General features: G+C 47.8%; 1 protein-coding gene across 1 annotated transcript in view; it reads left to right on the plus strand.

Moving 5' to 3' along the window:
* CAND1 (cullin associated and neddylation dissociated 1) overlaps positions 1-26,628 on the plus strand; it is a 300,273-nt gene that overhangs the window by 256,319 nt on the left and 17,326 nt on the right. The window contains exon 14 of the mRNA XM_069229173.1: positions 2,854-2,961. Within this exon, the coding sequence (XP_069085274.1) occupies positions 2,854-2,961 (108 nt within the window). The remainder of the gene's footprint in view (positions 1-2,853; positions 2,962-26,628) is intronic.

Raw genomic sequence — 26,628 nt, forward strand, 5'->3', positions numbered from 1 at the left:
TTAGTGGGGTTCCTAGAGCTTTGGGCCCCAGTGTCACTACACCTGCTGCACCTTTCAAATCATGACACTAGTGCCTGCAAGATAACTGAACATGACAGCCTGTTTAGTAGTAATGTATAGCAATATTTGGTGTTTTGAAGGGTTTGTAGAGCTTTTGGCCCCTGTGTCACAGTAACTGCTGCATTATTAAAATCATGACTTTAGAGCCTACAAGATAACTGCAGTTGTGGCTGCCTGTTTAGAAGTAAAATGTAGCAATAATTTGTGCTTAGAGGGGTTTTGACACCTTGTGGCCCCGGTACCACTGCACCTGCTGCACCATTCAAATCAATTTTAAAAATAAATCAAGGAACTACTAAATATGTTAGTCTACAAGCGATAAACCCGTAGCATTTCCACGTGCGTAGCAGAAACGTAATTGAAAGGCTTATTGGCATAAGGCTGTAATGACACGTAGACAGCTACCGGGAGGACGGTTCGTGTTTTGTCTGAATTCGACTGATTCTTATAAATGCTTTTAATCGTTAGTTTTTTTTTATTTTAACATCCTTGGGCAAGAGCATGCAATGCCAGCAACTTTAATGCATCTAAACGTTGAAAAAAATATTATTGGATAGGAAAAGGTTAGAATGCAAAAGTACTTTGTGGATGCTGCACTGATTTGAAAACAAACAAAAGTGAGAGGCCTTCTTTAAAAAAAAAAAAAACAATGTAAAGAACATGCTTTCGCATGTAGTGCTCTTCTGTACGTAAAAAACCCCAAACAAATGAGAGTAACCAGTGGAAGGACACTAACAAGCAACCAATCACCAAATACCAGAAGGTTTACTTCAGCCATGTTGTATGAAACGGCAAAAGCAGAACTTAAAGCAAAAAAGGAGAGCAGGAAGTGATCTGCTAGTCAATAAAAAGTAAGTAAACTCAAGTGACATTGGAATGAACAAATGGGAAGTTCAGGTAAGTAAGGGGCGAATTAGGGACGGGTTCGAAGTCCCTTGAAATATTTTTTTTTTTAGAAAGAAAAGACTTTATAAGCTGAGCGCAAGCACTGTTAGAACATGTAAAATATAGATATTAGAAATTTGGAAAATTGAATAGGGTATTAAATATTAAATGAACCCGGAGGACATAAATTCATTATAGACATTTGAAACGCTAAGAAATATTCAGATAAATCATTAGCAGCTCATTATGCAGAAAGCAGTTGTTAGACTTGGCATTCTTAGGGCAGTCCTACCCCAAACCTTTTGCCTTTCTCCTCCTGTTTATTTTTTTCTGACCATGTTTATGTTGACCTTAGGACTCATAGCACTTTACCACTGCTAACCAGTGCTAAAGTGCATGTGTTTCTCCCCAAAAACATGGTAACATTGGTGTATCCACAATTTGTGTACATGTAAGCCCCTTGTAAAGTGGTATACAATATACCCAGGTCCTGTAAATTGAATGCCACTAGTGGACCTGCAGCACTGATCGTGCCATCCACTTAAGTAGCCCTGTAAACGTGCCTCTGGTATGCCATGGCAGAGCCTTTGTGTGCAGTCTCAATGCCACCCTGACTTGGCATTTAAAACCTCTTGCCAAGCCTTAAACTCCCCTTTTCTTACATATGTCACCCCTAAAGTGGGCCCTAGGATCCCATAGGGCAGGCAGCCATGTAAACAAATGGCAGGACATATACTTTTAAGTTCTCATGTCCTGGTAATGAAAACTCCCAAAGTCGTTTTTCAGCACTGTGAGGACTGCCCCTCTCGAGAGGAGTGCGACAAGAATAGTACCGTAGACCATTAAAACATTGTGCACCTGTGCCGAAGATTCCCCGGCACCACCCCTTGGATCTTTGCATTCGCTCATCAACCTTGCTTTATTTTTGAGTCTGCAAAGCAAATTATGAATTAGATCTGCATCCTGCTGATATTAAAATAACCAGATAAATAAGGTTTATTTTTTCAACATGTGTGTGGAGTCTTTTTGTGGTGTACATCCTGTGGTTGTGTGTTGCGCAAGTACTTTACACTTTGCCTTTTAAGTTAGGCCTGCCAAGCTACCAGAGGGTGAGTACCGGCTAAGTTATGTTTTCATTGACTTGCCCTGACTACGATTGTGGTCCCTGCTTGGACAGGGTGCATACCTCTGCCAGCTAGAGACCTGATTTCTAACAGCAGTCAACATAAAAAAAATTGAATAGGGCAGTGGTTCCCAACCTGTGGTCCGGGGCCCTCTCGGGGTCCGTGAAGCCTCCTCAGGGGGTCCGCGACTGCTGAGAAAATGAAATAATCTTAACAGATTAGGTCCCGAGCTTTAAGTAATGACTCAGTAGGGGGTCCTCGGATTCCAATAATGTTTCAGTTGGGGTCCCGAGGTTCCAGTAATGATAAAGTGGGTGTCCACAGAAGTCAAAAGGTTGGGAACCACTGGAATAGGGTATTAAATATTAAACCTGGATGAGAAATTATTTTCTACATTGAGAATTTGGATACATATTTGATTTATGCTATATTCAAAACAGGTTGATTTCTGGCAATTTGGCTGCATGATTGGGAGTTCAGAAAGGAAGAGAAGCTAAGTGGGGTGTGCATCTGAAAGCCCAAAAAGGGAAAAAACTATAACTGCCATTTTTTGAGTTCTGATAAGTCGTCTTCTTTCCACCAAGCTTTTTGTCGTGGAGACCGCTGTAAACTATTGATTTGGAGGATTGTTCTCTGGCAAGAAAGTCTTTCAACTACATAATCAAAACTACAGTCACTATGCTGATTGATTGTGGTACCAGCTCAATGTTGCTCTGTTTCTTTTACAATCAGATATGATCAAGTTACTGCATTGTCACAGAGCTGTTTTACATTGTCTCAACAGATGCTGACATTCTTGATGTTGGTGCGACTATCGACCCTTTGCCCAAGTGCGGTACTGCAGAGGTTGGACAGACTTGTAGAACCCTTGCGTGCGACATGTACAACCAAGGTATTGTTATAATTAAATTGCAAGTCTTGTAATAGAATACACTTGAAAGTGTCATTATTTTCAGTCCTTCACAATACAAAATAGACCTGAGACACAAATTTGAAATTACCATTTGAAGCTCCCTCTTTTAATAAAAAATAAATAAATAAAATATTATTTTGTAGAAAATGTACTTAAGGAACTTTACTTTAAATGCATGCTTATCCTGTGCCACTGCAGCACTTAAGTGCAGTGATTCCATTCTATGTTTCTGTTGCATTAACTAATTTTTACAGGTCAGTCACACACCCATCAGGTTTCATTTGAATGAAAAATAAAAGCCCTTGAAGTATCATCTTGATTCCGTAAATAAGAAAATATTAAAGTTATTGTGTTTTTCTAGCTTTACTTTTCCTGTGTTGCTATGGCCTGCTTGCAAGCACTGGAACAATGGTATAGTTTAGAGCAGGACAATAAAGTTTGAATGCGAATATAAGCATAAGTGTTTCCTGATTGTGATTATAGGGAGCACAGGTCTTACTGATGAGTAAAGATAGTTTTATTACATGTGATGCAGTTTCGTGGTACTTGGAAAGCTTGGCTGTAACAACAATTCTGTTAGACTTTGCATTTGGCGCAGAGTAGAAGAGAAAAGGTCAGATTTTGAGCCAGTGACTGCCAGTAATTTGAACAGGCAGTGGGTGGGGCGGGCCACACACCCACACATTCATGCTTACACTCACTCATCTACAAGCACACTCACACCAATACATTCACAATCAAGAACATATACATCCACCATTCACAAGCACATAAACACGTAGACACCCATTGGCAGCACTTGCATACTAATACACATACATTCATACATATACATGCATGAAGGATTTAAAAAAAAAACTGGGTTGCAGCGTTGATCTCTGGTGGTAGGAGGGAAGATAATAAGGCTCCTGCCAGTGTGAGGAGGCTGCAGTCCCTTACTCCTCAGAGTGGAATGGGTCAGTGAGAGCTGCAGACACACCTCACTTTGTGACAAGGGTGGTTTCACTGATGGACACTCGTCCCTGGGCACTTCAAGGTTCAAAACTGAAGCACCTTGATCTCAATTCATGAGTAAGGTGCCCCCTTGTCATGAGGGGAAGGACGTACATGTGCTTTGCCAGGCTGAGGAGGTCACACCCACAGGGCTGTGAAATCCTCAGCCCAACAAAGTTCAGCTCAGGCAGCAATGCGCCTGCGCATTTAGCGCATGTACTGTGCCTGGTTGCCTGACCTGAAAGTGCCCCTTTTGGCATGGATATCTTCCTTAACCCCCCCCCCCCCCCCCCCCCCCCCCCAAACACACACACACACCTTTTGCCTGATATTGATGCTAACTTGACTGACTGTTTAGTAAGATCCTGCTAACCAGTCCGCAGCACAACAGTGTTCTTTCCCTAAACTGTACCATTGTTTCCACTGTTGGCATGCCCCTGGTACACAGCTAAGTCCCTTGTAAAAGGCTCTGTGGGCAGGGAGGGGGTCCCTAAGGGCTTCAAAATGTTTTGTGCCACCCTAAGGGACACCTCACCAAACACATGCATATTGCTATTGCAGATTGTGTGTGTTGGTGGGGAGAAAAAGGTAAAGTTGGCACAAACCACTGCCTGTGGCACAGATAAGTCATTTTGCAGACCTTACAGCCTCTTAGGCCGGGTGCAGTATACTACAGGTGAGGGCATGGCTGCGTTAAGTACATGTGCTGGGAGTCTGTCACTACGAATTCCACAGCTCCATGATGGCTCCACTGAAGACTTGGAAGTTTGGTATCAAACATCTCAGCACAATAAACCCACAGTGATGCCAGTGTTGGATTTATTGTAAAATGCACACAGAGGGCGTCCTGGAGATGCCCCCTGTACTTTTCCCAACCCTCTAGTGTAGGGTCTACTGGTCTGTGCCAGCCTGCCACTAACAGGCACAGGCACATTTCTTACTCCATGGGGTGAGTGCCTTTGTGCTCTCTGGGGTCAAGAACAAAGCCTGCTCGGAGCAGGAACTGCAACACTTGACGGTGAGTGAGCCTCAAAGGCTCAGGCCCTTGTTAAAGTGCCACAGCTATGCTAGCTAGTGAAGACTCCTGGAATGGGCACAGGAAGGGTGTAGCCACCCTCAGGGACAGTACTCATTGGCTACTGCCCTCTGACCCTTGTAACGCCCCTAAATCTAGTATTGAGGGGCATCCCTGAACCTAGCCCGGTAGATTCCTAGTGACCTCAAGAAACAAGGACTGAAGAACTGACCCCGCCAGTGAAGACTCCAGATGACAACTGTATTGGCCCCAGCCCTTCAGGCCTGTCTGCAGCTTCAAGACTGCTATAAAAAGGCGACACATCATGCAGGATCAGCAACCTCTACAAACCCCGTGAAGACTACCTGCCTAGCTGAGAACAAAGAACTTCCGAGGACAGCGGCACTGTCCAGAAGAAACCCCCCAGAGACTCCGGAACCGCCCCAGATCCGTGAGCCCTGTCCACTCTGCACCTGACGCCCAGAGCCCGAGTCCATGTGGCCCACCAGTCCAGAGGAGGTCCTCATGCCATTCTGACCTCGAGTCCACCCTGGGTTGGCCCCTCCTGGCTAACACGACAACGCCTGCAGCCTGAATCCAGAGGACCCACCTGAACGCGAAGGATCTGATGAAGATGCCCAATGTCCAGATGTTGGCCTGCTCCTGCAGCCCCCTGGCCTGGGGGAATCAGACCAATGATCCACCAACGTCCAGCGGGTGCCACTCCTTCCTGTCCATCCTTTCCTGGACCCAGCCTGCAGCATCTTTGTGACCCCCTGGGCTGGCCCATTCAAAAGCATTTGGCGCCAGATGCTGATTTTGCACCCTGCACCTAGCCACCCCTGTGCCGCTGAGGGTGTGGTTGGTGCTGGCCTGTGTCCTGAAACCTCAGGTACTTACCTGCAATCTGTGTTCTACTGAGTTCCCCCAGTCCTCATAAGATTCCTTTGAAAACCAGACACCAACTTTGACCTGTGCAGCTGGCCGGCCCTGTGTTACTGGTGGTGCACTTGGGGTCAACTTGAACTTGACCTGTGGACGTCCTGACCCCCAAAGACTAGCATCGTAAGTAGAATACTTGCCTGTTAACTGTGCTAACCCTTTCCCTCCCCTAGAACTGCATTGGTTCCTATGCCAAATTGCACTGTCAATTTTTAAAATGTAAGTGTTACTTACTTGTAAACAGTTGTATCTGTAAAACCTAGACAAAGTACATTTGATACATTTGCTTGATACCTACTCACAACTTTACTTACCTGCAACAAAGACCTTTTGGTTCTAGTAATAAAGTAACAATAAATATTTTTGCTATATAAACCTATTGGCCTGGAGTTAGTCATTGAGTGTGTGCCTCCTTTCTTCACTGTGTGTGTGTACAACAAATGCTTTGCACTACTCTCTGATAAATCTAACTGCCTGACCACACTGCCACAAAAGAGAGCATCAGTATTATCTACTTTAGCCTATGTTAAGCCTCTGGGGAAGGGAAAGCAGCAGGGAAGAAAGTAGAATCTTTGATTAAAAGATCAATATGATAGCTAACAGTTCACAAACCTGTTTCCTAAGGAACAGTGTTAATGGCACTGTCCAAGAAAGGGTGCTGGAATCCACTGTATGGGCACAGCCACAAGCTGCTAAAATATTACAGGCATTTTGATTAGAAGGCAATCCTTTTTCCAAATCCTTGATTTCCTGCCACAGATAAAATTAAATGTTAAACTCAGGACTGATGTCAGGAGGGTGATGGCTCCCTCGTGCTGCTGACGTTTGTGGAATCTGGAGCCATTCTCCCCACTGTTTTCTTTTAAGTTCAGAGGGTTAGTGGTATCCCTTTCCCGAATTCTGCATAGTGAGGGTTTCCCCCATAATATTTGGCTGAATCAAACTTGGCCATGCTCTGACATTTTTTCTATCTTGCTTTTAGGGTAAAACTCCCAAGAATAAAATGTTATCAGGAAGGGTTCTGTTAATCCAAATAGTTATACCTTAGCACAATATCACTGTACATGGTTCAGATCAGCACTTTGAATCTGTCGCAAGCTTCAACAGTTTGTTTATGGGCCACACTGTGTACAGACACACACACTACATCTGAGATGCTACTAAAGAGACCTGGTTTAGTGCCATAATGCCACACAAGGGGCAGCAACATGCTATACAAATATCTAGTTTAAAAAAAAACAAAAACTTTTAAGTGATGGTCACTATAAACCATTCATTACCAGGTCTGTCGTGGCATTCGATCCAAAACCACACAGGGTGCAGTCAAGTTCTGGGGCAAACTCTGTTCAGAGTATAAGAAGTTCCTTTCATAGAGAAGAATTGCAGATCTAGCCAACATGGTCAAAACCTTCCAGTAGGCATTTATCTTACCCAGTGTGGAAAGGAAGAGCTACGTTGTCGTCATTATGAATTTTGTATTCCCTTTCCTCATTGCACAGTCTACAAAGATGATTCAAGAGTTCATATTACAGGGCATTTGGATGTTAAAGTAAATCGGACACCAGCATTCAGCAAACTCAAAATATCTGTGGTGAGAAGTACCTTTTCAAGATCAAGACAGATTACCTGGACCATAGATGCATCCCTCACATACATGTGATCATACCATGAATGTCTAGAATCTAATGCGTTGGCACAGTGCCTCTAGCTCTTAAAGCTGCCTTGTGTGCAGTCCTAGGGAAGATCGTTAAGATTGACTGACCCTGCAACCATATACTATGTGATCTCAGTTTCTCACTTTGGAAAAGGTGAGAAACCTATGACCACTTCACCACCACATTGTCGTAGAATATCTTTGAGCAGTATATGTTCTTAGGGATGTGCTAAGCACGCAGATGGAAAGTTGCTTCACGTGGGAGTTTAATTAGTCTGAGATACAGAAAGTTGTGCAGTGCATGGCACCACTGCATCTTGCTACTACAGCAGAAAATATGAAATGGCTTACTTTCACCAGCAAATGAAAACAATCCAGGAGCTCTTAGTTTTTCACTTGCATAGCCAGGGTTGTTAGTATAATCCTTTCTCATTGTTCTCTATAAATTCCCACAATTGTATTCCAGATGTAACAATGAGTTGCTGGTAGTTTTAGTATGGGGCTGCTAGATCTGTTGCAGAGAACTTGTGTCCACACCAATTGAAAACCTGCACCGACTCGCAATCTGCCTATGTGGAAAAGTCTCAACACAATCCAACTTGCTTGACCCTGAGAGCATGACGTTTGAGTGCTAGAGCCTGACCATATTTCCTCTAGGCCTCCTGGCTAGTTATGTGGTTGGTTAGTGTTCTAGACCTCTAGCAAGCACAGTTGAAGATTCAATGACTTTTAGATAAAGAAATTGTTTACATGCACCTTTATTTCCACTGAGACTTGTCCTAAAATTCATGACAGTGAAGCTTTGTGTTCCTTCTCTGAAGTCTCCAAACTAGCACCAACGTAGGAATTAGACACTGTTAGAAGATTTAGATCTACCTTTTGAGCCAGTGTATGAAACAGAACTGGAGTATGTAACATAGAAAAGGCAATTAAGTCTTGTAGTCCTGTTGAGGAATTTAGACCGTGATATTCCCTTGTTTTAAGCAAAGAAAGTGTCTCAAATGTATCATTAAGGTACCAACTGAAGTTTACCGGAATGAAGTGGTAACTTAACCAACCTTTTTTTTTTTTTTTTCAAACCTTTTTGTGCATCAAAGAAATCACTTCATGTACTAAATTCAGAGAACTAATCTGATAGAGACTTCTAGTTGCAGATTCCTTACCTTAGTCTGACACCTGGGGGAAATTCTAAGGTAAGGAATCTGCAACTAGAATATGTCTCTACCAGATATTTCGTTACCGAAGGTAAGTAACTTGTACATCTGATAGAGACTTTCCCCTAGGCGCCAGACTGGACCCGGAGATCTTCAAGCAATACCCATGCGCGTCAGTAGGTGGCGTCGGTCGACTCCGCGGACTTCGTTGGCGTCGTAGTCACCGTCATGCCGTTGGGTGTAGTATATAGACGCCTCCCTCGCGCAGTGGCGTCCGTTCTTTTCTTTCTGCGCCACATGCTGATCCAGAGAAGAGCTACCCTGGTCTGTTTTTGACCGAATTCGACAGTTTTGTCGAGTTTTTGTATGAAATTTGGTGTGTCGAGGATGTCCCTGAAGACCGGTTTCAAGCCATGCAAGGACTCATCATACGATGTTGGTGACTGATCCTCATCGGGTTTGTCTGTGGTGTCTCGAGTGCGACTACGACCCGAAGTCGTGCTCCGAGTGCCGGGCCGTACACCCGAAGGCTTTGAGGGAGCGGTCGCTAAAGCTCATGGCGGCCCGGCATTCGACTCCTCGTAGTTCCCGTCTCGCTCGAGAGGAAGGTCTCGAAACCGGTCGCGGAACCATCACCCCTCGTCTTCTTCCAAATCCTCGGGTCAAGGTAAGACGACAAAGAAGTCGAAGAGATCTTATCGCTCTCCGACTTTTCGCCGTCGCTCTGCTGACACGGGAGGAGCGTTCACGCACAAGAACTCTGTCCTCAGAGCCTGGGTCTGGGTCAGCTCGGCGCTTCCCCGAGTTTCCCGGAGCCAGAGCGACCACTGCCCAGCTTAAACAGTTTTATGAGGCCATGCGCCTCCATCTTTGGGCGGTCCGGCCCTAATACGGTGCCTTCGGGCCCAAGGGGTTCGGCTGAGGGGCCTTTGGGTCCGGCCACCGAGGTCACCTCCGGATCCCCGTGCGGTCTTCACCGGCACCTGTCGCACCCTTCAGACCTTCCCTTGCGCCGAGTCGATTATCGATGCTTCCGTCGTCGGTAGTGCCCACTATTGACGTCTACCCAGTTCTTATCCCCGATGACTCTGAGTTGGAGCGGTGTCGGTTGACGCCGCCTTCGACTTCAATGGGGCCTATTCGCCCCAGGTCGGATTCGGACCCTTTTTCTTATCGGTACGAATATGGGGAGGAATTGGAGGGGTCCCCGGACCCTTATGAATACCAGGATGACCCTTCTGTGGACTGGGCTCAGGAATTGGGTGAAGCCAGTGGTCTGGATACTTCTGACACTGGCATGCTGTCTTCTACTGTGGCTACGGCGAAGGCAGCAACTTATGGTATGGTGGTCAGTAGGGCAGCTGAGGTCCTTGGTCTTGTGCTTCCCACTGTTGAGGTCAGGTCTAATCTCCTGACAGAAGTGCTTCAGCCTTGGGCTTCTACTTCAGAACCCCTTTTGCCGTTTAATGAAGCCCTCATCGATGTCCTTTTGGGTACCTGCTCCAAACCCAACATAGGGACTCCTCTGAATAGGACTATTGCGCGCCACCATCGGCCTGCTCCGAACGACCATAAATTCCTGTCCTAACACCCCACGCCTGAGAGTCTTATTATCCAGGATTCCTCTTCTTCAGACGCATTCTCTTCCGCACCCCCGGACAGGGAATCCCAAAGGCTGGAACAGTTTGGCAAGAAGTTATTTTCTTCCTCCAGTCTTGCGCTGCGGTCTGTGACACCGCATACCTTTTGGGCCGCTATACCCACTCTTTGTGGGATACGGTTGCACAAGTCCTGCCGCAGATACCAGAGGAGGCCTGTGCTATTGTCTCCCAAGCTGTGAACGATGGGAGAGATGCGGCAAAGTTCACAATCCGTTCTGGGCAGGACACAACCGACTCTCTGGGCAGATCGGTTGCTACGACGCCACTCCACGCCTGGTTGCGTACTTCTGGTTTTTCTGGGGATGTCCAACAGTCACTCATGGACATGCCCTTTGATGGCTCACGTCTCTTTGGAGACAAAGTGGTCTCAGCCTTGGAGAGATTCAAGGATTCGCGGGCTACCGCTCGGTCCCTCGGTCTTTCCTCTGCCCATCGCCCCCCCACAGTCTGCTTTTTGTCCCTTTCCTGGCCACAGAAGGGGCTCCCTGTCGCATCCTCCACCAAGCCACCGTGCCATCCATGCTGTTCAGCCTCTGCGTGGCCGGGGACGCAGAATCCCACGTGGCTGTGGGACAGGGAACCAGAGGTCTGCCCAGTCCACCTCTAGCCCTGCTGCAGCCTCCAAGCCCTCCTAGTCCGTCCCCTCACTCCCGTCCAGATGGTGGCAGGATTCGCCATCACCTGCCCCGGTGGGAAATCATCACCACGGACAGGTGAGTTTTTTGCAGATAGTTCGAAAGGGCTACTCCCTCCCTTTCGAATCTACTCCAAAAACCATGCCTCCATCCTCAAGTCACCTTCCAGAGGATCATTTAGCACTTCTCCGCCAGAAAGTTGCAGCTCTCTTGGCCAAGGGAGCTATAGAGAAAGTCCCTTTGCCCGAAGTAGGTTGTGGTGGTTGTTCCCGCTACTTTCTGATACCAAAAAAGGACAAGGGCTTACGTCCCATCCTAGACCTTCGGGACCTAAACTACTTCCTCAAGAAGGAGAAATTAAAAATGCTCACCCTGGTTCAGGTTCTTTCTTCCTTGGACCCAGGAGACTGGATGGTAGCTTTGGACTTGCAGGACGCTTATTTCCACATCCCCATCCTGCCTGCCCACATGTGTTAACTACGATTCGTAGTAGGTCACGAGCACTTTCAGTTTACCATGCTCCCCTTTGGCCTTACCAGCGCCCCTAGGGTGTTCACGAAAGTGATGGCGGTGGTTGCAGCTCATCTGTGCAGGTTAGGGGTCTCAGTCTTCCCCTACCTCGATGACTGGCAGTTGAAGGCAGACTCGCCCCAGAAAGTTGTCTCCCACCTTCAGACTACGGTGAACCTCCTGCACACGCTGGGGTTCACTATAAACGTGCCGAAGTCACACCTGACTCCGTCTCAGACGCTCCCTTTCATTTGAGCTGTTTTGGACACTGTGCAGTTTCGGGCTCATCCTCCTGTAAAGTGAGTCCAAGACATTCAGGCTATGATTCCGATCTTTCGGCCTCAGTCTTGGATTTCGGTGAGACTAACTCTGAGACTGCTAGGTCTCTTGGCCTCCTGCATCCTGCTAGTAACACATGCCAGATAGCATATGTGGGCTCTGCAGTGGGACCTGAAGTTCCAGTGTGCGCAGCATCAGGGGAATCTCTCTGACATGGTCCAGATCTCGGAGGGGACTGCGAAAGACCTGCAGTGATGGCTTTCGAATCCGCATTGGGTCCACGGCAGACCCCTCTCCCTTCCCCAACCAGATCTCTCTATAGTGACAGATGCGTCACTTCTGGGCTGTGGCGGCCACATGGGAGAGGCGAAGATCAGAGGACTCTGGTCTCCAGCGGAGTCTGGGCTCCATATCAATCTTCTGGAGCTCCGGGAGATCAAGCTTGCATTGAATGAATTCCTTCAAAGGGAAAGTGGTGCAGGTGTTCACGGACAATGCTACCGCCATGTGGTACTGTAACAAACTGGGCGGAGTAGGGTCCTGGACCCTTTGTCAGGAGGCACTACGCCTCTGGACATGGCTGGAACATCAGGGCATTACCCTGATGGGTCAACATCTGGCGGGTTCCCTCAACATCAGAGCCGACGAACTCAGCCGTCAATGCACAGCCGATCACAAATGGCCTCTCCATCCGGAGGTGGCACAAGGTTTCTTTCAGCAGTGGGGAGAGCCTTGGTTAGATATATTTCGCCTCCTCAGAGAACGCAGTGTGTCAGCTGTTTGCGCGTTGGCGTTTCCAAGGCGGCACACGCTCGGAGACGCTTTTCGTCTCGAGTGGAACTCCGGCCTCCTTTACGCCTTTCTACCTATACCTCTTCTGCCCAGAGTTCTCAAGAAAATCATGAACGACCGGGCACAAGTCATCCTGATAGCTCCAGACTTGGCACGGAGTGTATGGTATCCAGAGCTATTGAGCATGTCCATCGATCCTCCACTCAGACTGCCTCTTTGGGCGGATCTTGTGTCGCAGCAACAGGGTACGGCTCTTTGCCCGAACCTGTCCAACCTCCGCTTTCATGCGTGGAGATTGAGCGGCGACAGTTGATGGCTTTTGCACTTCCACCCGAAGTCTGCGATGTTATCTTGGCAGCCAGGCATCCATCAACCAAAACTGTATACGCCTGTCATTGGAATACATTTGTGGCATGATGTACCAACATATCTGCTGATCCCCTTTCTGCACCTCTATCCAAGGTTCTTCTGTTCATTCTTTCTTTGGCCCAGCAGGGCTCTGCTTTGGGCATCCTTGAAGGGTATTTATCTGCCATTTCGGCCATTCTTAGGCTACCTGATCAGCCCTCACGCTTTAAATCTCCTATTGTGAGTAGATTCCTAAAAGGACTCACCCATTTATTTCCTCCCACTCCATTTATTATGCCTCAGTGGGACCTCAATCTTGTCCTTACTTATTTGATGTGTACTCCCTTTGAGCCAATGCATAATTGTCCCTTGCAGCTCCTCACCTTCAAAACTGTCTTTCTTGTTCCTATCACCTCTGCACGCAGGGTGAGTGACCTTCAGGCCCTTACCTCAAAACCTCCATACTTGTCTGTGCACCCTGACAAAGTAGTGTTGTGCACTAAGGCTTCCTTCCTTCCTAAGGTGGTTACACCCTTTCATGTAGGTCAGTCCATCACTCTGCCTACTTTCTATGCACCCCCACATACTTCCCCTGAGGAGGAGAGACTCCGCCGTCTGGACCCAAAAAGAAAGCGTATCATCTCTCGATGGGTGCGTCTTTGCATCAAAATGTGCTACGCTTTGGCCAAGAAGCAACCTCCTGAGGGCTTGCGTGCTCATTCCACCAGAGCCATTGCTTCCACTGCATTAGCATGTGGCATTCCTGTCCTAAATATCTGCCAGGCAGCTATGTGGGTGTCTCTGCACACGCTTGCTAAGCATTACTGTCTGGACAATTAAGTCCGTCAGGATGCCCACTTTGGTCGTTCGGTCCTGCAGGACTTCCTATTATGATCTTGGCTCGCAGCCCACCACCGAGGATGGCATTGCTTGCGTATCTATTCTAAGGTAAGGAATCTGCAACTAGAAGTCTCTATCAGATGTACAAGTTTCTTACCGCCTACACATCCTCCCCACTTGCAAACTGATTTCTAGGGACAGGGATTCCCCCCTTAGCTCTGGTGCACCAATCTCAGTGTTCTTAGCGGCTCTGAGCTTTGGCGTGGAAAGTCGTTAAAAGAAACTGATGTCACTGCGCGAGGGTGGCGTCTATATACTATGCCCAACGTCATCACGGCGACTACGACGCCTGCGGAGTCGACCGATGCCACCTACCGACGCGCAAGTGTATTGCTCGAAGAAAAATCTCTGGATCCAGTCTGACGCCTGGGGGAAGTTCGAAGGTAAGGAATCTGCAACTAGAAGTCTCTATCAGATGTACAGGTTACTTAACCTTCGGTAACGAACTATCTGGTGTTGACATATTCTAGTTGCAGATTCCTTACCTTAGAATTTCCCTCAGGTGTCAGACTAAGGTAAGGAGTCTGCAACTAGAATATGCCTCTACCAGATATTTCGTTACCGAAGGTAAGTAACTTGTGCTTCACTACTATTTGGATACCAGTAAAAACAATCTGAAGATTGCTGAGCTTGATTTAGCCTCTAAAGACTACATGATTTGGCTTACTCTCCGAAGGCCAGGTGATATAAAAATAAGCATTCCCAGATGTATTTATTTTTATCATTTTATATCACAGCCAACTAACAGACGTTTGATAATTAACAGAACATTTCACCAGGTAAATTCAATAGTTATTACAAAATTAAAGATTATGCAAACAAGTTGCCTTCCAGTTGTGGTTTTTATTTTTTGAATACCTGATCACCAGCTTAGGCTTCAGTTGCTACCCATGTCTTTTACAGACCTCTCCACTGATGATCCATCTTTCATATCAGTTATAATTCAATGAACGTTCTGCTTTGTATACTACTTTGCAATAACATTCTTTGCTTGTGTGAAACCCATGATGGACAGCAAACATTCTTCTATATTCGCCATTTCTTCAACATCCACCCCAGAATGGGCAACTGAATGGGACTAGCAGTGCTACAGGACGTCTTTTGATAACTCTAATCTCAATACTTATTTCTCTAGTGTTCTGTTTCCCTAGTTCTTTACTTTAAAATGCATGATTTAAACATCAAATGCTGGTGAAAATATTACTTACACAAACTTTATAGCACAGCGCTCCCTCATTAAATTCCCTATCCCCTACCCTCCCCCACACCCCTACCCTCCCCAACACCCCTACCCACACACAGAATTCTGATGCTCTTGTCCTTCCAAAACTTTCCTAAATCAAATCAAATCAAATCATTAACATTTATAAAGCGCGCTACTCACCCGTGCGGGTCTCAAGGCGCTAGGGGGAAAGGGGGGGTTATCGCTGCTCGAACAGCCAAGTCTTTAGGAGTCTCCGGAAAGCGGAGTGGTCCTGGGTGGTCCTGAGGCTGGTGGGGAGGGAGTTCCAGGTCTTGGCCGCCAGGAAGGAGAAAGATCTCCCACCCGCCGTGGAGCGGCGGGTGCGAGGGACGGCAGCAAGTGCGAGGCCAGCGGAGCGGAGGGGGCGGGTGGGGTCCTACCACTCTCACCCCCGGGGCAAATTATTTGGTACATTTGTGCATGGGAAAACTGATGGCCTGGAATATAGAGATCTGATTGTGACTTCTAGTGGCATATTCCTTACTTTACTATACTCCCCAGCCATCAGACTAGATCCTGAACAACTTGAACATGCCGGTAGGTGGAGTCTATTGACTCTGCGCCCAAAGTGATGTGCATGATACCTATATATGTGCCTCCACCAGTGTGCTGACATTAGTTGTTTTCTTTCCTCACCATCAGCACAGATCTGAAAGCAGTACTTCTCTCCTTTTTTTTTTTTTACTACTTTTATAGACCCTTTGTCGAAATTCATTTTGAGCTCCACTCCCTGTGTGCTCTAGTGATGTCTCTAGATAAGCATTTAAAAAAAATATTGTGGGGTTAAAACCCTGTGGATCCTGTCACAAGTAGACGACTGGGCTGGGCCACAACTCCAAGGCCTGCGCACACTGTGGAGCTATGAACCCCAAGACGGTCTAATAGCCTGCCCTAAAGTTCTTGGTCATCCGACACCTGATGAATCTGCACCACTCCAGGACCTGGTCTTGAGGAAAGACCCGCCTGCTCTGAGTCACTCTGAGTATTCATGTTCAAAATCCTCTTCGGGTAAATCCCAAAGGGTGTTGAAGCATTCATTGACTTGTCCAGGTCAATGGAGGAGGTGCTGGAACAGTCCCACAAAACTAAGCCGTGCTCCCTAAAAAAGTGGCGCCTTAGAAGCAGAAAGAGCCATCCGTGGCTATCTGGTCGCCTTGGGCTGTGTCAAAGTCAAAAGTTTAGGCCGATTGTGATGGTGTGTGGGTCGGTTACAGTTCCAGATTAGTCCAGTTGAAGGTTTACCTTCTCAAGCTTTGTGCCAAGAGTCTCATTCGTATTAGAGAGGGTCGTGAGTAGCAATAAGAGCATCATGAGTGGCAGTCGGCATGGTGCGAAGAGCAAACTGGGCGCCTTAGACAGGTGGGCTGGAGCTCTACGTTTGACGATCCCCCGCGCACTGTCAAATCTGCTGTGAAGAGACCGGCTGGTGGCAGCTCACACTGTATTTCAAAGCGTGCCTCATGGTTCCAGAGTGAATGGGCCCGTTCACAGTCCCAAAGAACCCAAAAGCTGAATTAAAGAGCCCACTGAGCCACACCAATGTCCCAGACCTGATTGGCACCACTTCGGGGTCTGGAACTTGCTGCAGCTTGGGTCCAGGGGCTGGATGAGGAGGCTCAGATCCAGAGGCCTGCAGAACACGCCCTTTCAGTTACTTTGTGGTCCCTGGGTCAAGATGAGGTTGCAGGTTCAGTTCTTCCCCAAGCAAGTGGTTAGCAGGCAGCAAGTCAACACAGCAGAGCATCAGCTCCTTTAGTGCAGCAGTACAGCACAGCAGGCCTTCTTCCTGACAGATCCAGAAGTGTACTGCACTGGTGGTGTCTGAGGTCCAGTATTTAAACCCATTTATGCCTTTAAGAGGGGAAGTAGCTTCTAGAGGTTTCCCTTTAAAGTCCTCTGGCATCCTGCCTCCCCTGTCATGCATTCAGACTAACTACAGGGGCTATGCAGCACTTTGTGCGGAGACAGGACACAGTCTATTCAGATGTAAGTGGGGCTGTGCTCACCTCCTCCCTCCCATCCTGCCAGTAATGACCCATCTGGGCACACCTCAGCTATCTGTTGTATGTGGCTGTCTAGGAGGAATACACAAAGCTCAGCTGTCATCTACAGCCAGTTATGTGACCAGAGACGCCCCACAGGCACTAAACGTAATGGTAGGAAAATGCCAACTGACATTTTCAGGATCGCAATTTAAACCAACTTCACCCTAAGTTAGGATCTTAAACAGTCATTCCAGAGACACCAAACTTGAACTGGATACCTCTTCCCATTTGAAAATTACATTTAAATAATGTAATTCGGCAAATCCCATATTAACTCATGGGATAGATGGGCCTTGCAGTAATGAAAAATAAATTTGAGTTTTTCACTTCGAGGGCTTAAAAGTGCGTATTCTACTCCTTAAATACATTTTAAATACATTGCACCATGCCACCTAGGCTTTCCTAAACAGACCCTGGAGGTGACATTTGTATTAAATAGGGAGGTTTTGGCCTGGAAAAAGGTTTATTTTGGCAAGTCGAAATGGTAGTTTGAAACTCCACACACAGGCACTGCAGTGGCAGGCCTGAGACATGCTTAAAGGGCTACTTAAGTGGGTGGCACAATCAGTGCTGCAAGCCCACTGGTAACATTTTACTGGCACTGGATGATAACCACGTGGTACCACTTTACTGCAGACTTATAATTAAATTAAATATGCTAAGTGGAGAGAAGCCAACATTACCATGTTTAGAGGAGAGTGTACAAGGACTTCACCACTGGTAAGCACAGGTAAAGTGCACAGAGTCCCAAGGCCACAAAAAACAAAATCAGCACAAAAATGGAGGAGCCAGAAAACAGGCTGAGGGTAGACCACCCTGACAGGTCTAACATGCGCTTGTCCCTTGGGGGGACAATAACTGGTATGAGGAAGTGGCGGATGCCAGTGGCCTGGACAGTAGCCTAGTCACTCCTCTTAGTGTTGTTACGAAGGAAGAAGCTTCATTGCCTATGGTGGTGAGAAGGGCAGCTAAGGTCCTGGACCTTGCGCTACCCTCTGGTAGTCAAGGCATGCATCTTAGCAGTGGTGTTTTAACCTGGGGTAACCCAAATGGAACCTCTTCTCTTCAAGGAAGCCCTAACTACTGTACGGTCGGAATATGGGCCAAGCCCTGCACCTGTGCTCCTGTGCACAGGACAACTGCCCACTGCCACCACCCTGCTCATGGAGATCCAGCATCCCCACCTAAGTCCACGGTTAAACTTGGAGCGTTCCCTACCACATTACCAGATAGGGAATCCAAGAGGCTGGATACCTTTGGGGGAAAAGGATTTTCTTTTCCACAATCCTTGCATTGTGGTCAGTGAACACTACATGCCGAGCTTGGGACTTAGAGGAGACTCGAGTCATCTTGTCCCAGGCTAATGCAGATGGCAGATTCACGGCAAGGTTCACTATATGTTGCAGACTGACACGCCTGAGTAGCTAGTTAGAGCAATTACTTCTTCTAAGGCACTTTGTCGCCACGCCTAGTGGAGGTGAGCTGGCTTTTCGTGGATGTCCATGCATCCCTTATGGAGATGATGGCACCTGCCTGTCTGACATTGCAGATTCAGTGCTCGATTGTTAAGGACAGTGGGGCCATTAATTGCTGCCCAACCATCAGAGCTGACAGGCTCCCTAGTCCTTTCATGGCAGCAGGTGCGACTACCGCAAGGCCATTGATTTTCTCAGGCCACAACTCATCGGCTGCTGCAGCCTCTAAACCCTTTTAATATACACTCTGGCCATCTTAGACAACTGGTCTGTCGCAGGATCTAGCACTCCTACTTCGTTGAACGAGTTGGTGCTCCAGATGTTTCAGCGGGTTTACACAGTTCCATTCACTGAAACCCCACCACCCATGCCACCATCTTCAGATCTGCTGACGAGATCACACACCTCAGTTGTATCCGGAAGTACATGCTGTTCTGGCTTAAGGAGCTTTCAAGAGGGTGCTGACATCAGAAATATGTAATTTTTGTTATTACCACAAATTTCTGGTGCCAAACTCGTCTTGAAAAACAAGAAATTCAAAATTCTCATGTTAGCTGAGGTCCTGCCTGTCCTAGACCCTGGAGATTGGATGGTAGTGCTGGACGTCCATTTACCTGGCCTGCCTGCCTCAGACTTTACCTGTGATTCATGGTGGGCCAAGAGCACTTTTAGTTTAATGTGCTCCATTTTTAACAGTACCACTCGGGTGTTCACGAAGGTGATGGCAGTGGATGCAGCCCATCTGAGGAGGTTAGTGGTTCCAGTCTTCCCCTCTACCTCGACAACTGGATGTTGAAAGCGGACTTACCCCAGGAAGTCAACAACCACCTCCAGACTACAGCAAACCTCCTGCATTCACTGAGGTTCACTATAAACATGCTGAAGTTCAGGATATTCAGGCTATAATTATGGTTTTACAGCCTCTGTCCTGGATTTCAGTGATATTGAGCCTGCTACAGCTCATGGCCTCCCCTTTCCTGCTGGTAAAGCATACCTGCAGGCTTATGTGAGCTCTGCAGTGGGACCTGAAATACCCTGTGGGGCTGCATCAGTGGAATCTCTCTGAAATGGTCCAGCTGTCAGAGGGAACTGCAGAATATCTGCATTAGTGGCTGACAAACTGTGATTGGCTTAGCAGCAGACCCCTCACCCTGCCCCATCCAACCTCACAGTGGTGACAGATGTGTCCCTTGTGGGTTAAGTCAGCCATATAGGAGAGGTGGAGATCAGAGAACTCTGATCGCCGAAGGAGTTTCAGCTCATCCTGTTGAGAGCAATCCGCTTGGCATTGAAGGCCCATTAAGGGGAAGCTTCCATCAAGGGGGGCCTGGTTCAGGTGTTCACTGACAACACCATGGCAATGTGGTACTGCAGCAAGCAGGGCAGGGTGGGGTCTTGGACCTTGTCAAGAGGCCCTGCGACTCTTGCTATGGCTTGAATGTCAGGACATTTTCCTGGTTATGATCTGAACACTGAAGTGGACAAACTCAACAGTCTATCTGGCCGAGCGCCAATAGTGTCTCCAGTAAGAGGGCTGCAAGGACACTTCTGCAACTGAGGTGAACCTTGGTTATATCTATTTGCCACCGCTGAGAATGTGTTATGTCAGCACTTTTGTGTTTGAGTTTCTAAGACTCAGAGACCCGTTTTATCTCAAGTGGGGCTCGGGACTACTGTACGCCTTCCTGCCAATACCACTCCTGCTCATTTTCTGATGAAAATTAGGACGGACCGGGCACAAGACATCCTTATGGCTCCAGATTTAATACTGAGGGTAGGAAATCCTGAACACTTGAGCATAATCATCAGCCCTTCAGTTAGGTATCCCTTTCGGGAGGATCTCATGTTGCAGCAACAGGGTGTGGTTCTGAATTTGAACCTGTGTGTGGTCTGCCTTCATCTGTGGAGGTTGAGTGGTGGCAGTTGACTGTTTTTGATCACTTCTGTGAAGTTATATTTCTAGCCAAGTGTTCATCAACAGAAACCATATATGCCTGCCGTTGGGACAAGTTGGTGGCTTGGTGCACTTACAATCATGTTGATCCTCTTTCAGCACCTTAGTCCAGGAATATTGTTGATTGTTTTATCATCAGCCCGACACGGCTTTGCTTTGAGCACAGTTAAAAGGTGTCTTTCTGACATTTCGGCTTTTTTGTGTCTGCCAGAACAACCCTCCCTTTTCTAGTCACCTGTTGTGACTTGTTTCCTGAAAGGACTTCAGCAAATGTTTTCCCATAAACCATTCATTATGCATTAATGATTTTAATTTGATTTGAACCTTCTTGATGTATTAGCACTTCTAGCGCATGCATAATTGCCGTCTACCTCTCTTGAAGATAAAAACAGTCTTCTTGGTGGCCAATACTCTGGCCAGGAGAGTTAGCAAGTTACAGGCACTCTGTATACTCGCCATAAACCAGCTTCTTCCCAGATAAACTGGTTCTGCGCACCCATGTCTCTTTTGTACTAAAGCTGGTGACACATTTGCTCGTGGGCCATAGTATCACGCTGCTGACCACCTTCGCTTTTCCTCACCCTTCTAAGGCAGAGGCATTGTCTGGACCAAAAAAGAGTGTTGGTGTTGTACATCGATCTTTCTAGAGAACACCAGGTGGATGAGCAACACTTTGTTGGATTTGTCAGGGCAAAACAAAGAGAAAGCAGTGCAGAAATGGACCATCTGTCAATGGATTGTGATCTGCATTAGGGTCTGCCACGCACTGGCCAGGAAGTTACCCTCCAAGGGCTTGCGGGCTTCAGAGCCAAGGCTGTGACCACTGCGTCAGTTCGTGGAGTCCCCATCATGTGAATCTTTCAGGCTATGTGGGCATCTCTGCACATGTTTACAAAACACTACTGCTGTAACAATCTGATAGACTTCTACCTTAGCTTTTGAATTATCACCAGGCATCAGACTGGATCAATAAATCTTCTCGAGCAGTATCCCTGCACGCCCGTAGGAGACGTCATTCAGCTTCTTGTAACATCTGTGCCGGTAGTGACATGCATGGTGTCTACATATACACCACCCCGGCATGTTCGCATTTCTTTTTTTTTATAACCAGTCAACGCAGATCCAGAGAGAGCTACCACTTAGTCATTTTTGCCACTGTATTTTTTAGATCTACTGGTGTGGAAAGGATGTCATCTCAGAAGGCTTGCTTCAAGCCCTCCAGTGCTTGACACTGCTTGATATCAGTGACATACCTGCATCTTGTATGTCTTTGGTATCTCCCGTGCGAACAAGATCCAAAAGCCTGCTCTGATTGCCATGCCATGAACCATTAGGCCTTGAGGAAGCACTGCCTCAAGCTCTTGGTGGCTTGACGTGTGATGCTGTGAGACACTATCTCAGTCGAGAGAAACCAAGGAGGTTTCATCTAGTCTGTTGGATGACAAAACGAGGGAGCGTCGACATTCAAGGCCTGGCTCTGCTGTTGAGCCAGTGCCTGGGTCAGCTTTGCACTTCCCTGAGTCTCCGGAAGCTGGAGCAGCCCGCTCAACTTCAAGATTTTTTTTCTGGCTCATATTTAGGTGGCTTGCTTCTGCTGGCATGCTTTTGGGTTCTATGGGTGGGGAGGGGCCCCTGTTGGATCCACATTGGCGCACCCGCTCCAGTCAAGCCCCTTGGATCCACAGATGAAACTGGACACTTTTCGTTTCTAGTGGAGCTCAGTTTTCCTGTAGCCGTTTCTGCCAGTACCACTGCTGCCTAGAGTTCTCAGGAAGATCAAGAATGACCAAGCCCAAGTCATCCTTGTGGATCCTGGTATCCTGAGTTCTTGATTATGACCATTGATTCTCTGACCAGACTACCCCTTCAGGAGGATCTTCTGTCACAGCAGCGGGGGAAGAGTACTTCATTCAAACCTGTTCAGTCTTCTCCTTGCGTGGAAATTGAGTGGTGACAGTTGACTGCTTTTGACCTTCCTCTCAAAGTCTCTGATGTCATTTTGGAAGCCAGCAGTCCCTTCTCCAAGACTGTGTACGCCTGCCATTGGTAAACGTTTGTGGTGTGGTGGTCAGACAAATAGATCACCTTCCTGCCCCGTTCTGAAGTTCTTATTTTCATTCTCTCCTTTGCCCAGCAGGGCTCTTCTCTGGGCACTCGTAAGGACTACCTTTCAGCTATATGCATCTTGCCCCTCTTTTTCCATTTATCATGCCTCAGCGGGACCTTAATCTTGTCTTGACTTTTCTGATATGTGCTCACTTTGTTCCACTTCACAATTGCTACCAACTATCAAGACTGCCTTCCTTGTGGCAATCACATCTGCCTAGAGGGTCAGAGAGCTTCAGGCGTTATCATCCAAGCCTCCTTACCTCACCAAGTATCCTGACAAACTGGTGTTTCACATGTGGGTATCTTTTCTCCTGTAAGTGTCCACTCCTTTTCAGGTAGGCGAGTCCATCACCTTGCCTACTTTTTCTGCTCTGCCTCATCACTATAAGGAAGATGAGAGACTCAAAAAGAGCGTTATCCGTGATTGCAGACAAGAGTTCCGGGTGGATGACCAATTCTTCATGGTGCATGTCGGAGCAGAGAAATATTTGGCTATGGAGACATTGACCATACCCAAATGATTGTCCTCTGTATACAGATCTGCTACGCTTTGACCAAGAAGCAACCTCTTGAGGGCTTTCAAACTCTTTCCACCAGAGCTAAAGCTGCAAACACTGCTTTAGCATGTGACGTTCCAGTCCTTGACATCTGCCGGGAAGCAATAGGGGTCTCCTTGCACACTGCTGCCTGGACAGTCAGTTCATTTGGGATAGGCTCTTTGCCTGTTTGGTCCTGCAGGACTTCCTTGTCTGAAATTGGTCTACACACCCACCTCTGCAGATTTCTTACCTTTTGAATTTTCCCAGGTGTCTTTCTGGGTCTGGAGATTTTTCTTGAGCAGTACCCCTGCGTGTCGTTAGGTGGTGTTGCTCGGCTCCTTGTTTATCGTCTGCGCTGGATATGATTTTATAAGGTCCTTTAAAGGCACCACCCCGATGTTTTTTTTTCTTTTTTTTTTTCCTTCATCGCTAGTCAGCACTGATTCAAAGAAATCTACCCCTCAGTCAATTTTTTACCAGTCTTTTTTAAATTTTTGTCGAAGTTTTTTTTTGAGTTGACAACTCCTGGTGCATCGAGGATGTCCTCTAGGAAGACCAGGTCCAAGGCCTGCAGGTCCTGTCATTGGGCAATGTCGATGACTGACTAATCCGCACCTTGTGTGCCTTTGTTGTCTGGAGCGCAACCACAACCCAAAGTTCTGCTTTGAGTGCTGGGCCATGAATCCGAAGACTTTGAGGGAGAGGTCCTTAAAGCTGATGGTGGTGCGACGCTCTGCGTAAGTCTCGGTCGGGAAAAGGGTCTCTTGATCTGTTGCGGAGACCCCCATCTTCTTCGTCCACCTTCAAGTCCTCAGGACGTTCGGGTAAGTCGAGGCATATAAAAGTCTAAGAAGGTCAAATGTTCTTTGAATTCACCTCATCTGTTGGCTGACAAGGGAGAGGAAGTGTCGTCGCTCTAGGCCTCAATCTGTGGAGTCTGTGCCTTGACTGACTTTGCACTTTCCAGAGTTTCTGGGAGCCGAAGCAACCCCTGCCCAGCTGAAATAATTTTATGATGCCATGCGCCTCATCTTTGGGCAGTCCCACTCCGCTGGCTGCCTTTGGGCCCTGCGGAGTCAGAAGGGGTCTCTTTGGGTTCCATGCTGGCAGCTTCAGCCTTGGCTCCGAGGGGAACTCAAGGATCCATTCCTGGATCTGAACCGGTGGCTGTCGTACCTTTTAGACCTACACCGGTGCCAGTTCTGAGGTCAACGCTCCCAGCAACCCCATGCGGTGCCTCCCTCATCCTTATTGCTGACTCCAACAGAGCCGGATGGACATCATACGACGCAAATTCGGCACCGGCATTAGCCCTATCCCCTATATCGAATCCTGAGCCTCATTACTATGGGCTGGGTTACGGTGAGGAAGGGAAGGGCAGGGGTCACTGGACCCTTTAGAATACCAGCTCCAATACCTCATGGGCTAGCGTGCAGTCCTCGATGAAGCCAATGGACTGGATACCTCCCCTGATACTGGCATGCTCTCTCCCACTACTTTGGCTACGGAGGAGGGTGCTTCATAATCCGTGGTGGTGCAGAGAACAACCGAGGTCCTGGACCTTGAGCTGCCTTCGGTGGCACTCAGGACTAACTCCATGACATAGGTGCTTCAGCCTGAGGCTTCATCCTCTGAACCCCTGCTCCCCTTTAATGAAGCCCTTACGAATGTCCTTCTGGGTATTTGGTCCAAACCCAGCACAGGGTTAGGACTATTGTCAACCGCCATCAACCTGCTCCAACTGGCCGCTTGCTCCTGACACAACACCCCTCCCCTAAGAGCCTCTACTTTCCAGGGTGTGTTCCCGTCCTCACCCCCATAGGGAATCCAAGAGGCTTGACACAGTTGGGAAGAAGTTTTCTTCTGGCAGCCTGACATTGCAGTCTGTGAACACAGCATGCCTTTTGGGCCTTTATTCCCACACACTGTAGGATACGGTTGTGCAAGTGCAACAAAGTTCATGATCCAATGTGGACTGGACACAACCAACTCACTGGGCAAAGCAGTTGCGTCAACAGTGGCCCTTATGTGACACGTCTGGTTGAGGACATCAGGCTTTTCAGGGATGTCTAAGCTAACCTTCTTGACATACCCTTTGATGGCACCTGTCTCTTCAGAGAGAAATTTTACTTGGTGTCCGGCAGCCCCTAGTACACCTCAGTCTGCTTTTCGCCTCTTTCGTGGCTCCTAGAGGAAGTTGCAGCTCTCTTGGCCAAGGGAGCCATAGAGGAGGGTCCCTGTGCCAGAAGTAGGTCATAGTTGTTATTCCTGCTACATTCTGGTGCCCAAAAGGACAAGGCCCTCCACCCTATCCTAGACCTTCAATCCCTCAATCTTTCTCTGGAAGATGTCCAGAATGCTCACTCTGGGTCAAGTTTTACCAGGATACTGGATGGTCGCGTTGGACTTTGAGGACAGTTATTTCCATAGCCCGATCCTGCCTGCCACAAGTACTTTCAGATCACTGTGCTCCCTCCTTCCTTTTGGCCTTACTAGCACTCTTCGGGTGTTCACCAAGGTGATGGTAGTGGTCACAGCTCATCTGCGCAGGTTAGGGCTTTGTCGTTCGACCCCCCCCCCCCCTCCTGCTCCCCCTCACCTCGACAACTGGCTGTTGAAGGCGGGCTCATCCCAAGCTGTCGTCTTCCACCTACAGACTACGGTGGACCTCCTGTGTTCCCTATACGTACCAAAGTCACACCTGACTCCCTCTCGGATGCTCCCTTTCATCAGAACTGTTCTGGACCCACTGCAGTTTTGGGCATATCCTCCTGAGTGGCAAGTCCAGGATATTAAGGCTATGATACCGATGTTTCAGCCTCTATCCTGGATTTAGGGCAGACTGACTCTGAGGCTGCTGGGCCTCATGGCCTCCTGCATCCTGCTAGTGACTCATGCCAGATAGCATATGCAGGCTCTGCAGTGGGACCTGAAGTTCCAATGGGTGCAGAATGAGGGAAATCTCTCCAACATTGTCCATAATTCAGAGGGAACTTTGCGAGATCTGCAGTGGTGGCTAACGAACCGCGATTGGGCCCGAGAGATCGATCACTCTCCCTTCCCCAATCAGATCGGACTGTAGTGACACATGCGTAACTCTTGGGATGGGGCGGCCACCTTGGAGAGGTGAATATCACAGGATTTTGATCTCTGGCAGAGTCTGGACCCCACATCAACCTCTTGGCCCTCCTGGCGATCAGACTTGTATTTAAAGCTTTTCTTCCCTCTCTCAAAGGGAAAGTAGTACAGGTGTTCACGGACTAAACCACAGCCATGTGGTACTGCAATAAGTGGGGCAGAGTGAGGTTGTGGACCCTTTGTCAAGAGGCTCTGCGCCTCTAGACGTGGCTGGAACATCGGGGCATTTCCCTGATAGTTCAACATCTTGCAGTCTCTCT

Source organism: Pleurodeles waltl, chromosome 4_1 (assembly GCF_031143425.1).
Source record: "Pleurodeles waltl isolate 20211129_DDA chromosome 4_1, aPleWal1.hap1.20221129, whole genome shotgun sequence".
NCBI lineage: Eukaryota > Metazoa > Chordata > Amphibia > Caudata > Salamandridae > Pleurodeles > Pleurodeles waltl.